We start from the raw sequence: 21,368 nt of genomic DNA, 5'->3' as shown, positions 1-21,368 counted from the left end.
AACGTATTGATGATATTGATGTAAGCTGTATAATCATCTTAGTAATAAATTGTACCAATACAGTATCTTATAGTGGTAGCTCTGTTCGATTATTCAATTTTGTAAAGAGATAGGAACGTTTGAAAAGTGTTTCCAGTATAACCGAGCTGTGTGTTTCGCAACCAGATATTTGCACAACAGTGCAGTGATCGTCTCTGTGCAACAATACATGTGATAATCACAACCAAGCCACGGCTACCAAGTGTGTATTGCAGGAAATTTAGACTTTTTTCAGACCATGGTCAAAATGATGATACTAAAGAATTCGTATCAGCATTTGTTATAAAAGGGCACCTTCCAGTTAAGCCTAATCTCACAACAAATTTACTTTCTGGATTAAAATAACAATGGATAACAAAAGATAGATTAATATTGTAAACAACATAAACAATAGTGTCCCATGATTCTTTGGTGCAATCCATGGGATTGAGCAGCAATTAGGTGGTTTCATGAAAACGGCATGCAAGCAAATCCTATTAAATTTCAAGCCTTCGTATTGAAAGATTCAGATAATGGAATAAGTTTTGACATCAGTGGCAATACTATTGTTTCCAGAAATTGTTCCAGGTTACTAGGGGTTAATGTAGATAGTAAACTAAATTTTCTTTACCATATCAGCGTATTATGCAAAAAGCTTATATTGCAGGAAATTGGTAGATATCTCGATCAATCATCTAGAATGAGTGTTTTTCATTGTTCTATTTTTTCACATTTTAATTATAGTTCCCATGTTTGATATTGTTGTGGAAGTCGCAATATAACAAGGATGGAGAGTATTCAATATAGGGCTTTGAAATTTGTATACAACGACTTTTATTTCAGTTATAGTTTATTAATAAACAAACCAGGATTAACCACACTTGAATTGTCTAGAATACGTTCTATTGTAATCGATATTTTCAAATCTATACACAAACTATCACCATCTTTAATGTCGAATCGTTTAAATTTAAACTTAAAGCGAGTTATAATTTACGAAATAAGTCACAGTTATGTGTCATGGATAAGGAGATATGGATTAAAATCATTTTCAACTTACGGTGCGAAGTATTGTACAGATTTGTCAAATTTAAAAAAAATGACTTAGCCTTAATATAATATATATAGGAAATTATTAACTGTTAACATATGTGTATATACTGTGAATGTATTTATTTGTTACATTTCGAGTATGTTCGTGTACTTTGACTTAATAAAAGAATTGAGTTGGATTTATCACAATACAGGTAAAATATTGTTTCCGTTAAAGTTGGCACGCGTTTTGTGATAAAAAAAATCACTTGCATCCCTTATTGGCCATAATAAGTGTGTTACAAGAACATAGTTCTAAAGCAACGAAATAAAATTAGGGACATTTTAGGTATTTAGACAGTACTAAGCCAAAAATACATGGTATCATTTCAAAGTAACGCTCTAGTTAATCGGCTTTATGGATTATTTGTTGACCTGAGCGATAAGTCCACCATACCAGCCCGAAACCCAACCATACCCGAAGCAGACTGGCCGCGGAGATTCACATTTTATGTACTTTTTTTCATGTACACTACACATTTTGAGTTTCATACGAGTGGGTCACGTGCCTGACGTAAATAACAGATTGTAATTTATGCGGTAGTAGTTGGCCGAGAGATTTAATGCGAGAGATTTACTGGTCAAATTTTTTTTTAAGGGAACAATGTTCCCACTGTGGGCGACAGAATGTCCCTATAACCCAAGAAACAAGATGAAGTATATATAACAGAAACCAGTTTAACCTTTTCGCCACTAGTTTTTCTTGTTTCTTGCCCAAATTGTTCTTCACGTGTTTCTAATTTTCTTCAATATTTCTGGAGATGAATAATTTTGGAGCCAACGGGCAAAATTTGAGATAATTGACAGTTTTTACTCAAAAAAATTGGCTAGTTTCTGAAAGAAAGTGCAGACAATAAACGGGACTATTTTGTGAATTTGTGATGAGAAAAGGGAACTGGCGGTGAAAGGGTTAAGCGCTGTGAATATATCTATAAATAGTTTTAGTTCACGCTAACATATATTTGTTTCGTTGAAAAGGTCATGACATTCTGCATATAGTGATTTAAGAGGTTTAAAACGAATTTAAATATGTTAAAAAGTACTTAGATACCACACAGAATGTTTTCCCTAATAATATGAATATATGCAATTATGACAGACGTTTTTGTTAATTGAAATATTTCTACCCAATCAATCATCATACGTTGAGACATCACAATTAGAGATACATTTTAGTTATATAAGACAATTATCATGTTTTGCTTCAATATGAAAATTAGGTGTGATATATCCCAGGGTTTCCAATGATAATATTTACCCATTAGGGGACACCTTGTGGGACCTAAAATACCCAGGTTACTGAGACGTAGAAGCGTCTGGTCACTCTGTAGCCCGCGGTCAAATGCATACGATGTGTGGTTCGTTGTATACATAAGTTATTGTACATTGGGCGGGACAAATGCTTTTAACCGATGTATTTTTCAAACCTACCCGGTACTGAACAATTACCCAAATTTGTCTATTTGCACATATAAAAGTCACAAGAACATTGTCTCAGTAAGGTCCTCATCGTGTGGCATCAAGCTCACTCTGAAGCTGCTCTATATGTGATGTTCAACAAAATTTGTTTTCTGGGCTATTTACGAAAATCAGTTCGTTGACAAATACATTGCTCTAAATACCCAATATGAAATGTTTCAACTTACACCTGAGTATCTGGATCGAAATAGTAATGTGTTTGCTTGGTAGGCTATTGCATGAGAGGCTGGTTGTGACATCATTATATACTGTAAAATGACTAATATTCACCGTTTTATCATTTAGGTAATGTGTTCTATGCTAAATTATACATATTCACTGGGATTTAATTTAGCGCATTTTCCAATCAGCGAAATAAGCAAAATTAAAACCCAGCCAATTAAAACAATTATAACATTTTATATTTCAAAACAGTGAGCACAGAACTCAATAATTTGTATTGTTATCTGAGAGGCGAATCGGTGAATTCTGTACACTACACAATTTGAGTTTTCTACGAGTGGGTTACGTGCCTCACGTAAATAACTGGGAAAGCATTTTGCCAATAGATTTAATGCCAGAGATTTACTGTTCAAAAATAATATTATTCTAGGGGTGAAATGTTCCCACTGTAAGCAACAAGTTGATTTTGAATTCATTGTATTTTCCCTATTCCCCTGGTTACAGGACAAAAAACAAGATGAAGTATATATAACAGAAACCAGTTTAACCTTTTCACCACCAGTTTTTCTTGCCCAAATTGTTCTTCATATTTTTCTAATTTTCTCACTTATTTCCGGAAATGAACATAATTGTGGAGCCAACAGACAAAATTTGGGTTATCTGCATTTTTTATTTGGCTAGCTTTGTCCCAGTCTTCTGAAGGAAAGAGCAGACAATAAACGGGACTAATTTTGTGAATTTGTGGGGAGAAAAGGAAAATGGTGGTGAAAGGGTTAAGCACTGCGAATATATCAATAAATAGTTTCAGTTCACGATAACATATATTTGTTTCGTTGAAAAGGTCATTCTTCATATAGTGATTTTCGTTAAGCAGTTATGAGAGTTGTAGTGCACGTACAGCAACTCTGCCTGTTGCCTACTCTCAAAAAAATGACATTGTATGCTGAAAATATATTGTATCAGTATTCAGTAGGCACCAATCTCAATCTGAAGCTGGTCTATATGTAATGTTAAACTAAACTAGTTTTTTGGCTCGAGCTCACTAACGAAAATCAGTTGCTTTAAATACCCAATATAACATATGAGATGTTCAACTTACATCTGAGAATGTGAATCTAAAAAGTCCTGTATTTGCTTGGTAGGCTCTGGTATGAGAGGCTGATTGTGATATCATTAAATACTACAGACACAATTGCATTGTCATTACCAGTAGAAATCTAAATCACGCTCCCACAAATATTAAAATATTTACACAAAATAAAGTATTTCGACACACCACACGCAACGCCCGGATGTGCTTTGCGCAAGGGAAATATATACATTTCCGTTGACATTTCAGTTAAAAAGATTTTGTGGCCAAGTAACCTCCTCTTCCATAAAAATAACCATGGATAAACAAAACCATTGAGTGGGGAAAAAAGTGGAAATACATGGAAAAAAATTTCTACCGACGATTGGTCATGGTGAGGCACTTCACAAACCACGAGATGTGGCCTGATCACGAGATCCGGCTAGCGCTATCCGAATGTGTATCCCTTGATGAAGATGTTTAGCCGTTGTCACATGACTATACCACACCGTCGTGATCGGCGTTTATTTAATCGGGAATTTAATCGCTGCCAGTTCAGAATAGAACATGTCATCTACTACCTGGAAACGTACAGAGCTATGAAAGATATGTACAGTGAAATTTTCATTGTTGTGTTGCAATTACTTTCGTTTTTGCTGGACTCCATTGTCTCACATGAGCAATCGCATCCCAGATCTCGCGGTAGAATTTTATTTTCATGCAAAACAGCGTCAACATTTCCTACAGACATGTAGATTTCATTGTGTTATAGTATAAGTAATTTATTAAAAATTAAATGGTTTTGATATTATTCCCATTTATGTAAGTATTGTGTATCCATATGATTGTCCGATATGATTGTCCAGACGTACTCAAGCTCAATAATATTCGTGGCAATTTACTTAAATATTCCCATGTACCCCCACCAAAAAGAAAGTGAAAATAAAATTCGTGTAATTCATTTATCATTTAATAAATATACTTATTCACTGAGAAATGAGGACGTGCACCGAGTGTAATGATGCCTGGAGCTTGCACGGAAACAAACCCAGGTCTAGTCTACCCAAGATTTTACCCAAGCAGCTTTGCAAAATTACAGTTGTTACATTGTATCTCATGGTAGACAAATTTACCTACCTTTTCACCTATAAATATCTATGCATTTATTACTGATCACTTATCTCATAGTTATGTGCAATTTTGTTACTAATTAAAAACGTAAGCTGTTAAAAGGGTGCTCTGGTTGCTGTTTCTAATGGTGACATTGTTTTTTATCAGTAACGCGTCTTCTAACCTGATCATGTATAAACAAATATTGAATTCAGCTGTTTTATAGCACAAATTAATCCCCACCAATAGCTTGCCATCCACAAATCTTGGTCTGGGTGACTATAGTCGTGTTCAGGTTACACCAAGTCCGTATACGGGCTGAAATTTAATCTCCCATGTTTGCATATTGGCTAGACCCAATTGTATTCACGCACGGGAAAAAAACATCGGTTAGCACAGGATATGGAACGCCAAACTTGTTACAAGTCGTCAGTCCTGTTAACTATGGTTACTCAATACAGTAATCGTGAAAGTATACATATTAGTTCTATGGTTTGAAAACAACACCAAAGCAAATTCAGAAAGTACATAATTCATTTTTGTCTCGAGAAAATTTTTCTACATGTACATATCGGGTGTCTGAAATTACAAACTGGTTTCATTATAATCATGTCCCGTGATTATTTTTAGAATGCTACGAGTTCGTAGTTCAACACACAGACCACATCGCCATGGATCGATCACTCAATCGTACTATTTTCTGTTGTTGTCCTGCTGTTGTATTCAATCGTATCACAAATTCTCCTGTACGTGCTGCTGTAATAGCAGTGTTCAAATGATCACGCACCAACATGAGACCGCAAGCACCAACATTGTTACAATGTACCTGTCACAGTGCTTATTGATATTGAGAAGGACACCCACATAACTCACAATGGGGGTTCTTTCACTGCTAGAATAGGGTAGACAAAACAATAAATGAACTATGCACACACCAACATATCAAGTTAAACCTCCTGGCTTTAACACTTCTTAAATTAATGATAAGAAAAATAATACAGAATAATACAATAAGTTCACTACAATAGGAGAGGAACGCAGGTATTCTGGAGGGTACCTCTGATAGCAGAAGATCGCAAAAAAGTCTCACAGAATGATGTTTGAAGCCTGTATCACTTGTCCCACAACATTGTAGCAGAGTACTTTATTGAAATGTTGGACCACAATCTAGACTATCTATAGAGCAGTTTCAAGTACACCATGTGTGGTCTAGCTAGCAGATGTCTCACAATGCCTTGCAGGCACCCACGTAGGCAAGTCAGTAGATCGTAAACATCATTTGTTATGTAAATCAAAACACATCTGGTAGTTTCCAATTTTCTTAGCAGAGTTGTAAACAAGTATGACCTGTGAATAACATTTATGACAGTTATCACATGGCAAAGCACACCGCTTCTTCCCATGCACAATTATATGTTTACTTCTCGTGCCTTGTTTAAATAAATCAATTCTTTACCATATATATATATTAGTGAAATTTACGTAATGCCCAAATCACTGCCAAACACTTACAGAAGGAGACTTCTCCGCATATTGTTGCAATAAGAATGTATCAAGCCCAAATTCTGATGCATTTCGAAATAAAATTTGCTTGCTTACTCAATAAAACTTTCAAATGATTAAAGAGATGTTCCTGGGCATCTCTCCAGATTACTTTTCGCGGCCGACCATTTCTGCTCAAATAATTGAGAGGATAGTTTGCGATAGTATCCAGCCATGCCTAAAATTATCTTACTTGCTTTATTGTTTCAGGTCTAGCTGCATGCTGTATGGCTTATATTTTATCTGGTAATACGTGCACAATACCGTCACCTACCTGTTGACTGATAAATTACTCTAAACTCTAAATTAGTAAAACCAAAAAAACTTATCATTGGGCCCCTCAATGTTCCAATATAAGATCGAAGGGCGAAAACCTCAAACTAGTCTCGGGAGCTTCTCTACAGCCAAACAGTATAGTGATCCCAATCCTAGGGCCATTATTAGAATCAACCTCACCATGCAATTCCTTGAACTCAGGAATTATAAGTTTACATAATGATATTCTCTCCGCTAACGTCTGAGCCCTAGTCTCTACCACCTGTACAACATCAACACTATCATCCTGACTGAAATCAATGGAGGGTTCACAACCACTTCCACTAACTGGAGGCTCTCTCATCCTAACACCTGGAGAACAACCTTCATCAAAAGAGGGCACACTAGCCTGACTACTAGTAGATATACAACCTTCATTATCTAAGGGTACACTAATCTTAATACCTGAAGTACCACAACCTACACCACCTAAGGGCACACTAATCCCATCAATAGTAGTATACGACCCAAGGGTGAACTAACATTATCATGCTCTACTTGATGAGCTAAATCTAGGTTCCAACCAGAATCAGGATCCCTGTGCTTCTTAGCTCCACTCATATTACCAACAATACTATCATACACTGGGGACCTAAAAAGGTGTATCTATATATAATCTAGCTACTAGGGCTTTCCGACATGTACCATTCATCATTACAAAGGTACAACTCTCCTCCAGTCAATTGACTATCTTCTATGAACTCTTTAGATACTACAAACAAAGGACCTTTATCTCAGTACTGCAAATAAAGCCTTGAACAACAGGCATACCCCTCACTATACTATTACCTGGTGCAGCAATGGCAACACTAATAATTGGCAGCTCATAACCACATTTCATCTCAACTCTATCTCGTCCCTGTAAACATGGATGCCTACTTGTATCTGTGACTTAATGAACTACACAAAAAGCAGGACTTCCTGTTCTGTGAATAATTATTTCTATTCCGATAACATGCGAACATAGCAGCTGACTTAATCTTGGAACTTTTATAACTCTTAGGACAATTGACAGCAGAGTTATTTGGATCACCACAACTATAACAGCCTGACTTCGGCTTAGACTGGTCGAATATACTTTGTCCTTCACCTTTCTGACCTGTTCTGCATAACTGACCTTTCTGACTACCACCTTGAAACTGGCTAGATTTCAGATTTTTACCAGCCACCTGTCTAGGTGCATCTCTAAACTTGTCAGCTAAGTCATTTCTTTAACTGAATGAAAAAGGACAACTCGTTACCAAAAGTACTCCTAAACTTATCGCAAATCGCTCAAACCTTAATATAAATGCGTCCATCTCATCCCTAGTCTCATCAAACAATGTAGTTTGGACCCATAGAACAATGAACAATGGACTGAGTCAACTATTTTACGTCTCTATTTTGACCATTAGCTTCCACATAATGTTCATACTGTTTTGCTTTCTCCTTCTCTATTGCCTCACATTCATTTTTCAACCTTTCAGTCTCATATTTAGCTGCTCTCTCATCCCTCTTCTTTCGCTCTCGCTTCTCACGCTCTGCCCTCACAAATTGAGTCAGACCTTCCCCTCTACCCCAATTCTCTACCTAACTCTTTAAGTTCATTAACAATATCTATACTGAAAATGTGTAAATCAAGTTCCAGTAGTATTAAATAAATCAATTCAATATCTACGTAGCAGTACAAGTTTGACAACACTGTTTTCTTTATACTTTAAGCAGATACAAAACAGTCAATTTAGTCCAGGGATTATTGACAATAGAATCCAAAATAATATCAAAATCGATAGTGAATCAAAATCAGAATCAATACTGAATAAGAATCCTAAAACGAATCAGAATCACAATCCGAATCAGAATCAGAAGGTAGTCAACCATGCTCCTGGGTAAGTATTGTTGTCCATGTTTTATAACATAAAAAGCTAAATTGTCATTGTCTATCGCCTTGAGATGTTTGTGATATATATTTGCTAAGCCGTATATTCTGTTTATCAGTGGCGCTCTTGCCAGTTTTATTCTGCATCTTCCTCACTCTGTTGTCAATGTTTAGAATTTGACAAAAGCAAAGATGATATTTTCCTGTTGCTATTTTGTTTCAATAAGTCTGATTTTCGAAAATTCCCATATCTCACCTTTATATGTTAATATGGGTATTTGTGTCACATTCAGGAGTGTTTTTTCCTTTATCCTTATACTGTTCGTGTTTGTTGAATATATCTGTGACTGGATCTTTGCAGCTTTGTAGGTCTTGTTTGCCAGTCTGTCTGTAGTACAGGTTATTGATCATTGGTCTTGAATGTTACCTGATTTCTTCATTGTCACATGTTGAAACACATTTTGAGGTCCACAAAACAACAGTACATTTGTTTGTTTCTTTCTTTCTTGTTGTTTTTTGATAATTGTGTGGAGAGTCTGAATATGTGCAACTGTTCGATGTTTTTGTTAGAATCCTGCTTGGTTTGGGTGTGCATAAGTTTCAATGATTGTTTAATTTGTACGTTGCTGTATTTTAACATCTATCTTGGAATACCGTCGGGTCCACTTGCATTGTTATTTTTTAATTCTCTTGTCATCTGTTAATGATATTAGTTATTCAGCTCGTGGATGTCTTCTGTTTTATTCTATTACTGTCGTTGTAGTTGTGTTTCCATTTGTTTTATTCTATCTGAGTTATTGTTTTCAATTCGTTGGAAGTGTCAGTCCACACTGAATGTGGGATTTCTTTCAGTTCAGTTCATTTACTTTGGTATTTGTGAATGATTTTTTTTACATACTTCCTGAAGTTCTTTTTCTTAGTGTAGTAAAGCATTCTGAGAGCTCCGTCTAATGTTTTCTTGTAACATTTTTGCAAGAGTTAATATTTCTTTTTTCTTAACTATACATGATCTTTTTTGTTTTTTAATTTTATGGAGCATTTGTTTGCTATTTTGTGTAGCATCCCTTGGAATCGTATTGCCATGTCATGACTTGTGTTGCCAGCATTGTCTAGAATGAATCTGGACATACTATCTTCACATTCATCTGTCTTATATAGCCTATTCATTGATAGCATTTATGTACTGGTTTTAGGACTTCATTCATATTACTGAATTGCTTGTGTTTTGGTGCTTTCAAGACAGTTTTATGGGACAGTAGTCATTTGACCAGTGTAGTTGTTCAACTTTGAGGGATATTCTATAGTAGTGCTCACTTGTGATTGCATTGTCCAGTGTGCCGGCACCATGTTAACCATGTCGGTAGACCAGACTAATCTCCTGAAGTTTATCCATTTAATGTCTGTAGGTGATTTTCTTTACATAGTTGTGTTTCTCTACAAACTCATTCTTCCATGTATCCGTGTTTCTCCGTCTTCTGACTGTTTTATTATATGCATATGTGTCAGGTAATGCCGTGTTCATGTTCATCTTGGATTGTATCTTCAAGGTCTTTTATTCTAGCATTAAATTCTCCTTGTATGACGACATGTGCATTGAGGCTATATTGACGAATTTCTTTGTTGATTTTTTCATATGATTTGCAGTCATTGTCATTGTAAAAACTAAAACTGTTGGTGGAATGTATATGGTACCTATGTCGGTGTTCATTTTATAATTGAAGAAGTATTTACACATCTTACACTAAATAGGAAATTTGCTAAACTTTGATATTTTTTGAGCAATTTGTCTCTCCTTTGTATTTATTGATGTTTTTTGTTCAAAGATCCATGTTGATGTTTGTGTATTACAGGTTATACAGTGCACATGACTTGGAAGTGAGTCCTCAGTTTTTCCTCTAAGCAGTGGCCTCTACTGATTGTCATCTATTTTCCTCCAGGTAATTTATTAGTTTAGTAATTGTTTACTTTGTTTTTTCTTCCTCCCGTTGTCTTTGAAATGTACATGACAGCATGTGGTACAATCTAAAGTCGCCATAATTAGCTTCAGCAACAAGATCCAGACAAGAAAATGCACTTACTGTTGTCACTGTATAATCATAAGTCGTAATTTCCACTGTAAAAGCTTTTAAAAACGGATGCAATTTAGCTTTTTGGTAGAGCTAAAGCAGTCATTAAATGTTAGTGTACAAATGCAGAAAGCTGTTTTATCACGAAAGACAGGTTACCGCAAAATAAACATTTATACACTCACATAATATTTTATTTATTTAAAAGAAAAATAAACAAACAAGAAAATGTATACAATTCATAGAGAATCATATGTATGGATTTGTTTAAAGCCATGTGTTGAAGTTATGTTTTGTCGATGATTAATTTGTTTGTTTTTTGGGAAATATTATTTGTTTATTTTAACTGCCCATTTTCATTACCTTATATATATATTATACTGCATTTTTTTTGCCACATTTTCATTCATTACTCTTGACTCTCAAAGTACCTATTATATTTTCAGTCATCGTCCGAATCACACGGTTTCGCTAAAGCCATCCGTTTTGTTGAGGTTTCAGCCGAATTAATGGTCCATCGCTGGCGAAGATTATATTCTAATTTTTTATTTTGTGCGTTTCAGTTTTATATTGGTCTTGTTGTGAGTTCCGTTAAGGTTTTACTTTTAATGTTTTTATGCTTGAATCGTGTTACAAAAAATTCGCATTTGTCGTGAATCAGGGTTGTTTTGTTTACTAGAAGAAAATGTCTTTTGGCAGCATTTCGTGAATTAATTTTCATTGCACAAAAAAGCAGCAAATACTGTTACTGAAGCACTGAATTTGCATGATTTTTTCCCGGCCATTCACGCAAACTGCAAATCAAGTCTTTTACTGAATCCATAGTTGTTGACACTTTGCAGCCGCAATGATGGTTGCTACATTCTGGCTACATTTACCTCCTTTTCATACCAGTTCAATTTCTTTTATTTCATCCAGATTCCATGAAATTTAATATTTAAAACCAACCTTTATTCCACTTTTCTAAAATTATTATATTGATCAAAAGACCTTTCACTCCTATCATGCAATCTCCCACAGTACTTCCGCAGACACAGCGGCGATCGCCAACATAACTACAAATAACCTCGCTTTCTGGAGCTGAGGAATAAAGACGAGGTAGTTTATTTAATCAGTGCTGAACTAGAGGCTGAAATTATAATTAAGTTCGTTGTCATATAATTTGTTTATTTCAATTTCTTCTGAAGTCAAATAGAATGTACTGGTGAAACACGGTAGTAAGCGTGAGTGAAAGGATGTTTTTGGGGGTATAGTTTACATTGTGTATGGAGTGGTAGGGTCGGGTGTCATATAATTTGTTCATTTCCAACTCTTATGAAGTCACATAGAATTTCACTTAATTTATTTTCTCTGAAACGTTTTCAAGCATTACATGTGAATCCGATTTTCCCTGTGCTGTGTCTCAATAGAGTATGAGGTAAATGGCATTTTCACTGGAATTTATTTCAGGGGAAAAATGTTTTCAGTAAAAATGAAGTATACCACATTATTACATATGTACTGCAGTTTATTTTGATTCGTCTATGAAATCGGTATTTCCACAACCCATATGCAAACAAAGTAGTCCTTTCAAGAGTAGTGTTTTCGAAACATAGCAGGAATAAACAATATTTAGAAGTGCGATATTTTACCCTTGGGGTACATGAATATACTTGCCGAGTGAAATAAAATTTGAACAACAGTAATGGTACTTCGAGGCAGTCACTTATTTTGACTAAAACTAATTTGCATATCACCCATGCAATAATGTTTTCGATATTTTCATGGTCAATATGCTAATGAACATGGTATTGGCGATCCGCTCCACTAAGATTGCCCCTCAAATCATTTGTGTGTGTGATTTCCAGTGTTTTCACGCATTAGCTCTGTGATTTTTTGGCTTGGCCAATTTCACTCAAACATGGCAGGTAGGTCACACCTTCACCCTAGTCATTAGGAAAATTCTGCAAAAAAATGTTGGTCCACCGTTGCCATAGGAACAGTAAAAAATGATTTTTGGATAGCTTCGAGCTAAATGTATCTCCTACAAATTTAGGATACAACACCTCAGACATAGCTCATTGTACTCGGCTTGAGTGTGGGCACAAAGTTACTATTTGAATTTTCGATATCTTTTTTCATCAATGAGAAAGTTGTGCCCAAATTTAGAGTAACTTTTCACCAAGTATGGCTTTTTAACTAACTCTTCTGTGATTTTTTTTGGCTTGGTTGATTTTGTTCATACTTCACAGGTAGGTCGTACCATCACTAATTGAAAAAACAATCCTGACCTACCACTACCACGGCAACAGCCAAAATCTGTTTTTTGAATACTTTCGCCCCGAATTTATTACCTCCTACCAGTCTTGTAATAGCAGTGTTCAAATGATCATGCCTTTTATTTTGGCTACGTTGCGCACTGGTAAGATATCTTTCAGCAACATTTTTGGCATATTAGCTGTACACCACATGGAATACTACGATTGAGAGAACTTGATGTATTTTGATCGAGCTTTATCATAGACCATCAACATCAAAGTACCAGGAGGTTTATGCTGGCGACGTTGCGGCGTTACCCAGTTCCAAATAAAGGTTACCAACGCCAAATGAGCGACATTTTTACCGGAAATCAAGATTCATTTAATCCACAAGCAACATCACAAGCGAAGTTGTAGAGTGCAGCTCATCAACGACCGCTGTAGACGAAAGTCACTCCGTCAGTGGAGTACCGCAGTTGTGACGGCATGTTTGCCAATGCACAATTCTGTGGAGGAAACTTTTAACTTAATTTAAACTACATATGACTGATTCGAAACATTCCATCGAGATCAGACGGTGCCCTATCGCGCCAACCCTTCACCATTGTATTCAAACGAACCACGTGGTGTGCTGTTACATTCTCCTTCGAACCCGGAATTCAACTATTAGGGGCGTTTCAATAAAAAAAAACATCGCAAATCATGCAAATTTAGCATTTTTAAACCAGTATACTAAAAAGAAATGCTCAGCGATGGAAAAGAAGGATAGATATCACTTTTCAGTATACACATCTCTGTTTATACAATCCCTCACATATTCTACTCCCAATTATTCCTGCGTAAAATGGAATAGCCTCTTTCCATGTTGACATTCTGAGTAAAATCACGTGATAGGCTGTTACAATTGGCTGTTACATACTCTTTCGCCGGTCTGAAAAATGTGTTTAATTAGCTCTCATTCAAGCGACAATGCATATTTCCCAGTGGGAGTGAACCTAGTTCGAATCTGCCATTAAAAAGTAGGGGTGTTTTCAGCAAAAAACGAATAACCCTTGAGTGCACACAATACACTGAATTTCAGAACAAATCTTGCATTAGTTACAGCAGCAGAATACCACAGAAATATCAGACGAAACGTGAAAACACTATATATTGTATTTTGGCCTGAGCCCTCTCTTTTGCAATTCCAGGAATTAACCTCATATGTGCATCCATTTCCACCTTGGTATCACCCAACCCTGAAAACAAATTCTTAATACCACGCTGAAGCGTTTGGTAAAAACACGTCCATTCATTTGTTACGTCTGAAGTGTTCAACACATTCAGACCCCGACGTGATGTTTCTCTTCGAAGTTTGTCTGACGTACGTTACATAGCAAATTCGGAAGAAGACGTAGTTTACAACATCGGAATTGTGTATTTATCTTGGATTTGTTTGATAGTATAAAGTTTTAAATCAGAAAAAAAATCCTTCAAACTATAGAGGCATATCTTCACCAAGCTAAGAATAACATCCTACCTAGAAAAAAATAATATTATTTCCAAATAGCAATTTGGATTTAGGAGAGGTTGTTGCACAAAAGACAACCTCTACCAATCATTGATAATACCTACATTATAACAATAATCTAAATGATCTGACAGGAAATAAGAACAAACAAAACCCCAAAGGACTATATGCTTGTTTCGTTGACCTTAAGAAGGGATATGATAGTGTGTCGCATGAAGGAATGTTTTCAAAATTATTAAACTCTTGCATAACAAACAATACTTATTGTAAAAAAACATGCGCAGTAAAGTATACTATAAATTCAAGGTTGATGATGGATTAACAACTAAATTCACATCATATGCTGGGGCAAAATAAGGGTGTAACTTAAGCCCTACTCCTTTCAATTTGTTTATTAATGACTTACCAGAATGTGTTGATACTGTCACATGTAACCCACTCACACTGAGAAACAGTTAAGTTGGGTGCCTCCTTTTTGCAGACGACATTTTCATCCTTCAGAAACAAAACATGAATTATAAAATAGCTTAGATAATCTCTCCACTTACACAACACATTGGAAGCTGACTGTTATTACAGAGAAAACAAAAATAATGGTTTTCAATAAAAAAAATAATCGTCTATTAGACAACATCTTCTTCTATGAACGTGGAGAAATTAATGTGGTTAGACACTACAACTATTTAGGGGTTGTATTAAGTTCGAATGGAACATTTAAAGAGGCAATGAAAACATTAAGACTAAAGCATTAAAGCAAAACTTGGACATAAGCCCAATTTAAATCCACTTACAATGCTATCCCTTCTCGATAAACTAATTAGGCCCATACTAGTTTACAGAAGTGACATCTAGGGTCACGAAAGCATAATTGTTTGTCGTTTCGTTTTAGAAATCAGGAAGAACATATGAATATTTATGGGGAACTGGGGAAATATCCGCTTCATGTATTCATCAAAAAACAATTAATTAAATATTTCAACAGAGTAATGAATACATCAAATGAATTGGTCAAATCATATTACACTGTTAACTGAAATAAACCAAACACAAATTATCGAAATAACAATTATACTAAACGGCAGAATAATCAAGAAATTAAGTTTGGAATTTGAAAAAATATATAAACTTTACTGGAAAAGGGACATTAACATAGGTACTGATGATAGCCAAAAAATCAGCCAATTTGAATATATATATATATATATATATATATATATATATATATATATATATATATATATATATATATATATATATATATATGATATGGTCCAAATCCAAATTCGATATGGTGGTGTTGAATATCTGTGCGATATTGCAGTGTCGTCTAAAAACCACGCATCAAAATGATTTCTGTTTATTTATTTACTCTTGTAGATCCTGAGAACTAGCCATTGAATATGATGGCGGGAATAAATGGTTTTCTGAACAAGCTTTATTAATTATTGCTGGCACTATTCCAGTATGAATTGGGAGAAAACTGTGACACCAAATCTAGTCGTTGTATTGTTATGCTTCTAAAATATTTTTTTTAAATAAAATAAATTAAATAGAAATATTATATGTATTTTTGTATGTGGAAACATGGCTGGCCCAGTCAAAAATATAAAGAAGTGTAGTCTGCAGTTCTTTTTTTTTAATTTTTTTATTTGTGAAAAAACTGGTATTTTACAGAGTGTAAACAAGAAAACACTCACAGTGCAAGGCTAGTTCACCAACATGTCTATTCTCTTGCTTGAGTGTGAAAGTACATGGTTTAGTGACTGCCCCTTATATTTTTAAATTTTAGAATTTCTTTTATTTGGGAAGGTTCTTCTATAAAAATATAACAGATGTCATGAATTAATTTTAATATTTTATTTTATTTTAATTTCAGAACTAAATCTCAATCACTACTTAAGAAATCATATATCGCACAACTATTCACTGCGCCTAGGCTACAAAATCTATAGGAACAAGTTAAAAATCATCCCATAGTATGTTTACAGGTGAGTGAATTGTATACCTTCATTAATTAATGCATAACTAGATACTCACTGCTGGTAATATTAATGAGTTAATTTTAATAATTTAATTTAATTTCAGAACTAAAGCTGATTCACTACCTGAGAAGTCATATTTTAAAAGATTTCAACTGTGGCTAGACTGACCCCCCCCCCTCTATCGTCACAAGTTATAAGTCATGCCATAGTATGTTTACATGTGAGTGAATTGTATACCTGCTCTAATTAAAGCATAACTATATACTCACTGCTTGTAATGAATTAATTTTAATATTTTATTGTAATTTCAGAACTAAATCTCAATCAATACTTAAGAAATCATATATCGCACAACTATTCACTGCGCCTAGGCTACAAAATCTATAGGAACAAGTTATAAGTCATACCATAGTGTGTTTTCAGGTGAGTGAATTGTATACCTTCATTAATTAAAGCATAAATCGATACTCACTGCTGGTAAGTCATGCCATAGTATGTTTACAAGTAAGTGAATTGTATACCTTCTCTAATTAAAGCATAACTAGATACTCACTGCTTGTAATATTATGAATTAATTTTAATATTTTATTGTAATTTCAGAACTAAATCTCAATCACTACTTAAGAAATCATATATCGCACAACTATTCATTGCGCCTAGGCTACAAAATCTATAGGAACAAGTTATAAGTCATACCATAGTATGTTTTCAGGTGAGTGAATTGTATACCTTCATTAATTAAAGCATAAATCGATACTCACTGCTGGTAAGTCATGCCATAGTATGTTTACAGGTAAGTGAATTGTATACCTTCTCTAATTAAAGCATAACTAGATACTCACTGCTTGTAATATTATGAATTAATTTTAATATTTTATTGTAATTTCAGAACTAAATCTCAATCACTACTTAAGAAATCATATATCGCACAACTATTCATTGCGCCTAGGCTACAAAATCTATAGGAACAAGTTATAAGTCATGCCATAGTATGTTTTCAGGTGAGTGAATTGTATACCTTCTCTAATTAAAGCATAACTAGATACTCACTGCTTGTAATATTAGATCTGTTTAATTCGTTTAAAAGATTCCTCTCATTAGTAAATAGCGCCCTCACTCAGCAATATTTAGAATGAGTGGTTGGTCAAAAGTTTGATGAGTCAGGTGCATCTATTGGCTAAGCTTGTTGTACACAGATGCAAATGAGTATAGGAACCATTAATGCTGTAGGGTGTACTGGGAGGGGTGGAGGATTTAATGTTTGTAATGACTGGTTGTAATGTGGTATCTCATTGTTTTCAAGATGCAGTCTGATATTTGTTGCTTTCTTGGTTGTTCAATTGTGGCTAAAATTTGTGTGGTTGGTGTAAAATGTGTTTATTGTTTGTTGAGTCATTGTTTAGACACCCTGCAGCTTGAAATGATATGGTCCAAATTCAAATTCGATATGGCGGTGTTGAATATCTGTGCGATATTGCAGTGTCGTCTAAAAACCACGCATCAAAATGATTTCTGTTTATTTGTTTACTGTTGTAGATCCTGAGAACTAGCCATTGAATATGATGTCGGGAATAAATGGTTTTCTGAAGAAGCTTTATTAATTATTGCTGGCAATATTCCAGTATGAATTGGGAGCAAACTGTGACACCAAATCTAGTCGTTGTATTGTTATGCTTCTAAAAAAAAATTTAAATAAATTAAATAGAAATATTATGTGTATTTTTGTATGTGGAAACATGGCTGGCCCACTCAAAAATATAAAGAAGTGTGGTCTGCAGTTCTTTTTTTTTTTAAATTTTTTATTTGTGAAAAAACTGGTATTTTACAGAGTGTAAACATTAAAACACTCACAGTGCAAGGCTAGTTCACCAACATGTCTATTCTCTTGCTTGAGTGTGAAAGTACATGGTTTAGTGACTACCTCTTATATTTTTAAATTTGAGAATTTCTTTTATTTGGGAAGGTTCTTTTATAAAAAGAGAACAGATATATATATATATATATATATATATATATATATATATATATATATATATATATATTCCTGAATAAAGCCGGGGTGCTGCCGGAGAGGCGTGCCAACCCAAAAATGTATAGATGTGTTTTGGTGTATTAAATGTACAAGTATATGTTGGTATATTTAGGGCAATACATAATGCCCGCATATGTTCATCTGCTTTATTAGGTGTGTATAGCTATTATATCTCGAACACTATAGTAAATATAGGGACATGAAACTATTGTTGTATTGAATGCATTGAATAAGAGATATGATCAGCACATTGAATGGCATAACAAATAGGTTTAAACATGGTTTGCACATAAATGCCGACAGAAAAGATCGCCAGTTTTAGTTACCAAAAAAATCAACTTGGTTGCTTATAGATCCAATATCTAGAGGTCAAAACTTAATTGCGATTCGTAACGAGAAATGCATCTCCCAGTCGGGAGACTTTGCTATAAAAATTAATTCCTGGGTTTTCCCCATGAAGAGCGTCGGAACTAATAATTATGACGCAACACAGCAGTAATCATTCAATATAACTACATTTAATACTCGTGATCGAGCGCAAAGGCGTTACATCAATAATGCGTTAATATACTACAGAATAACGTTAACTACTTAACTGTACCCTAGGGTACTCTAACTGTAGTTGATATCATATTCGTATCACCGTCGTACTAGTAACCACGTAACGAAATGTATACATATTCTCACTCGTATTGATATCGTATTCGAACTAATACTCATAACAATCAGGTAAAAGTAATCGCATGTATGTAACTGTCAATAAAATCATGTAACTATGTAGTAGCTATAATCATTTATGTAACGATACTTGTAATCTAAACAGTGTAACTAAATTGCTGTATCTCATTCACTATGAATTAAAAACACCAGTAATTTAACACTAACTACAGTCATAAAATGTTATGAATTATGAACAGGGTGAAAAAAGTGATAAAATACAATAATCCAATCTATGCCTCTATTATTCAATGAAGTCAAAGTCTAAAATTGTTATGAGTGCTATTATTGGAATTTATTTCATGTCTACGCAATATAAAGTCATCTCACTAACATCAGTATTGCTCTGGCTTTCGAACGGCTCGCCAGAACTCCAATAACTGTCAACAGAAAATTCAATATGGCGGCGCCAACATGGGTGTGACGTCAAAAAAAGTATTGATGTCAACAATAAGGAGATCCAATCACGTCGCTATCTTAGCATTTTACCTTCTTAGAGAGGCTCCATCATGATTTGCGGCACTCGCAGTTCTACTCGGCACAAACCCACTGGGAACTATGATCGAAATAGTGTCTAGCATTTACATATACATTACATCTAACCATATAAAAGAACAAAATACATAATGTTTCACATATCTATTAGCTGGTCATCTGATTTATTAACATTAACAGTACACACGCTAAAAAAAACATGTTTTCGGCTGTTGGCATGGTAGGACGTGCACGTGAAGCTAAGGGTTTATAACTAAAACCTATTCTCATATACGTATTTCTAGCGGAGAGGATCGCCAAATTAAATATTCTACCAGCTGCGCCACTATGTGTGTTTATTGTATTTACAATCATGTTAACGCCCTCTTGTGTTCGCTTTACATTTTGCTACGCATGCTCTGTTCTCTCGTTGTGTTTCCCCCGCCATGTTGGTTCTGTTTTCCCGTTGAGAAATAAACCGAGTTACTCGCCCGTTAGCGCTCCAACTGAAGTGTCTGGTTGTAGTCCAAGCTCTGTATACAACAGGTCTGTGTCCATACTGGCGCTGGTCATGTTGCCCCATTAGTTATGGCCATATGTAATTCCCAGAGAAAAGAACTTTACATAGATGTTTGCGAATACCTGGATATTATGTACATGAATAATACTATATTAATATTTTATTAGCTGGGCACATGCCCTCATCAAATATGCGCATATCTAATTCTGGGAGATACATTACAGAATACCCATTTACTACTAATTTGGTATTGTCTGTAAGAATGAATAGATTTGAATAAATTAGCTGATTATAAACGTCACTATTTAGGTGCACATCTAATTTTCAGGAAAATGTCAATTTACTAAGACTAGAAATTAAAATACATAAATTAAAAAAATAACATACACTTTTAATGCTACTAATGTCTATGTTTTTCGTTAAACTACTACTGGTTGAACAGATTAAATTAGTATGTAAAATAAATTGCGTGCAAAAGTGAAACTACTTGAAATAGAAGCATTCTTATTTTTTTAAACAGCTCAACTTAACAACCATCTCCAAGATTTTAGAAATGAGGTGAAACACATACCCATCAAACTTTTTAGTTAGTCAGTTAATCATGTTATACACCCAACACTAATAACTGATAACATATTCATAGTTACACGATTAAACGGATTTATCTTTTATCTAAACAGTTATCTTTGCAGCTAGATTTTAATTTATTCATTGTGAGTTGTCGGATGTCATGCATTGTCATGACAATATTGTAATCTCGTTCCAAAGTCTGCCGAATTTCAACACCCATCAACGAGTCCAGTCCCAGATCACCAAGAGTGGTAGTAGGATTCAAAGTGGATGGATCCTCGACGCCTAAAATATGTGCAATGGAATCCACCAAGGTGCGACGTTTGGTAGGCGCCTCTTCTGACATGACATAATTTGATGCATCTGGCAGTACATAGCTAGACACCACTGGATGTTGTTGAGCAAGGAAAGTATCGAGAGTGGACAAATAAAAGGCAACTTTCTGAGGCACTGTACCCCCTACCACTGCATTATTGTAGCCCATAGTTTCTGGCACAATACCAACATCTTCGATAGCACCCCATTGTATGGCCAATGCTGATGAGAAAAACACAAATTAAGATAAAAAATGCTTATTTTAGTATTCAATATCTGATATATATATATATTGTCTGT

At 34.7% G+C, this 21,368-nt stretch overlaps 1 protein-coding gene across 1 annotated transcript in view; it reads right to left on the bottom strand.

Moving 5' to 3' along the window:
- Positions 1–18,968: 18,968 nt before the first annotated feature.
- The window catches only part of LOC100369299 (fatty acid synthase-like), a 28,449-nt gene continuing 26,049 nt past the window's right edge, over positions 18,969–21,368 (bottom strand). The window contains exon 24 of the mRNA XM_085502432.1: positions 18,969–21,290. Coding sequence (XP_085358558.1) covers positions 20,845–21,290 — 446 coding nt within the window. The 3' untranslated portion in view covers positions 18,969–20,844. The remainder of the gene's footprint in view (positions 21,291–21,368) is intronic.

This window comes from Saccoglossus kowalevskii, chromosome 8 (assembly GCF_978046115.1).
Source record: "Saccoglossus kowalevskii chromosome 8, keSacKowa6.1, whole genome shotgun sequence".
Lineage (NCBI taxonomy): Eukaryota > Metazoa > Hemichordata > Enteropneusta > Harrimaniidae > Saccoglossus > Saccoglossus kowalevskii.
Note: the sequence above shows the minus strand (reverse complement) of the source record. Positions and strands in the feature narration are given on the sequence as shown.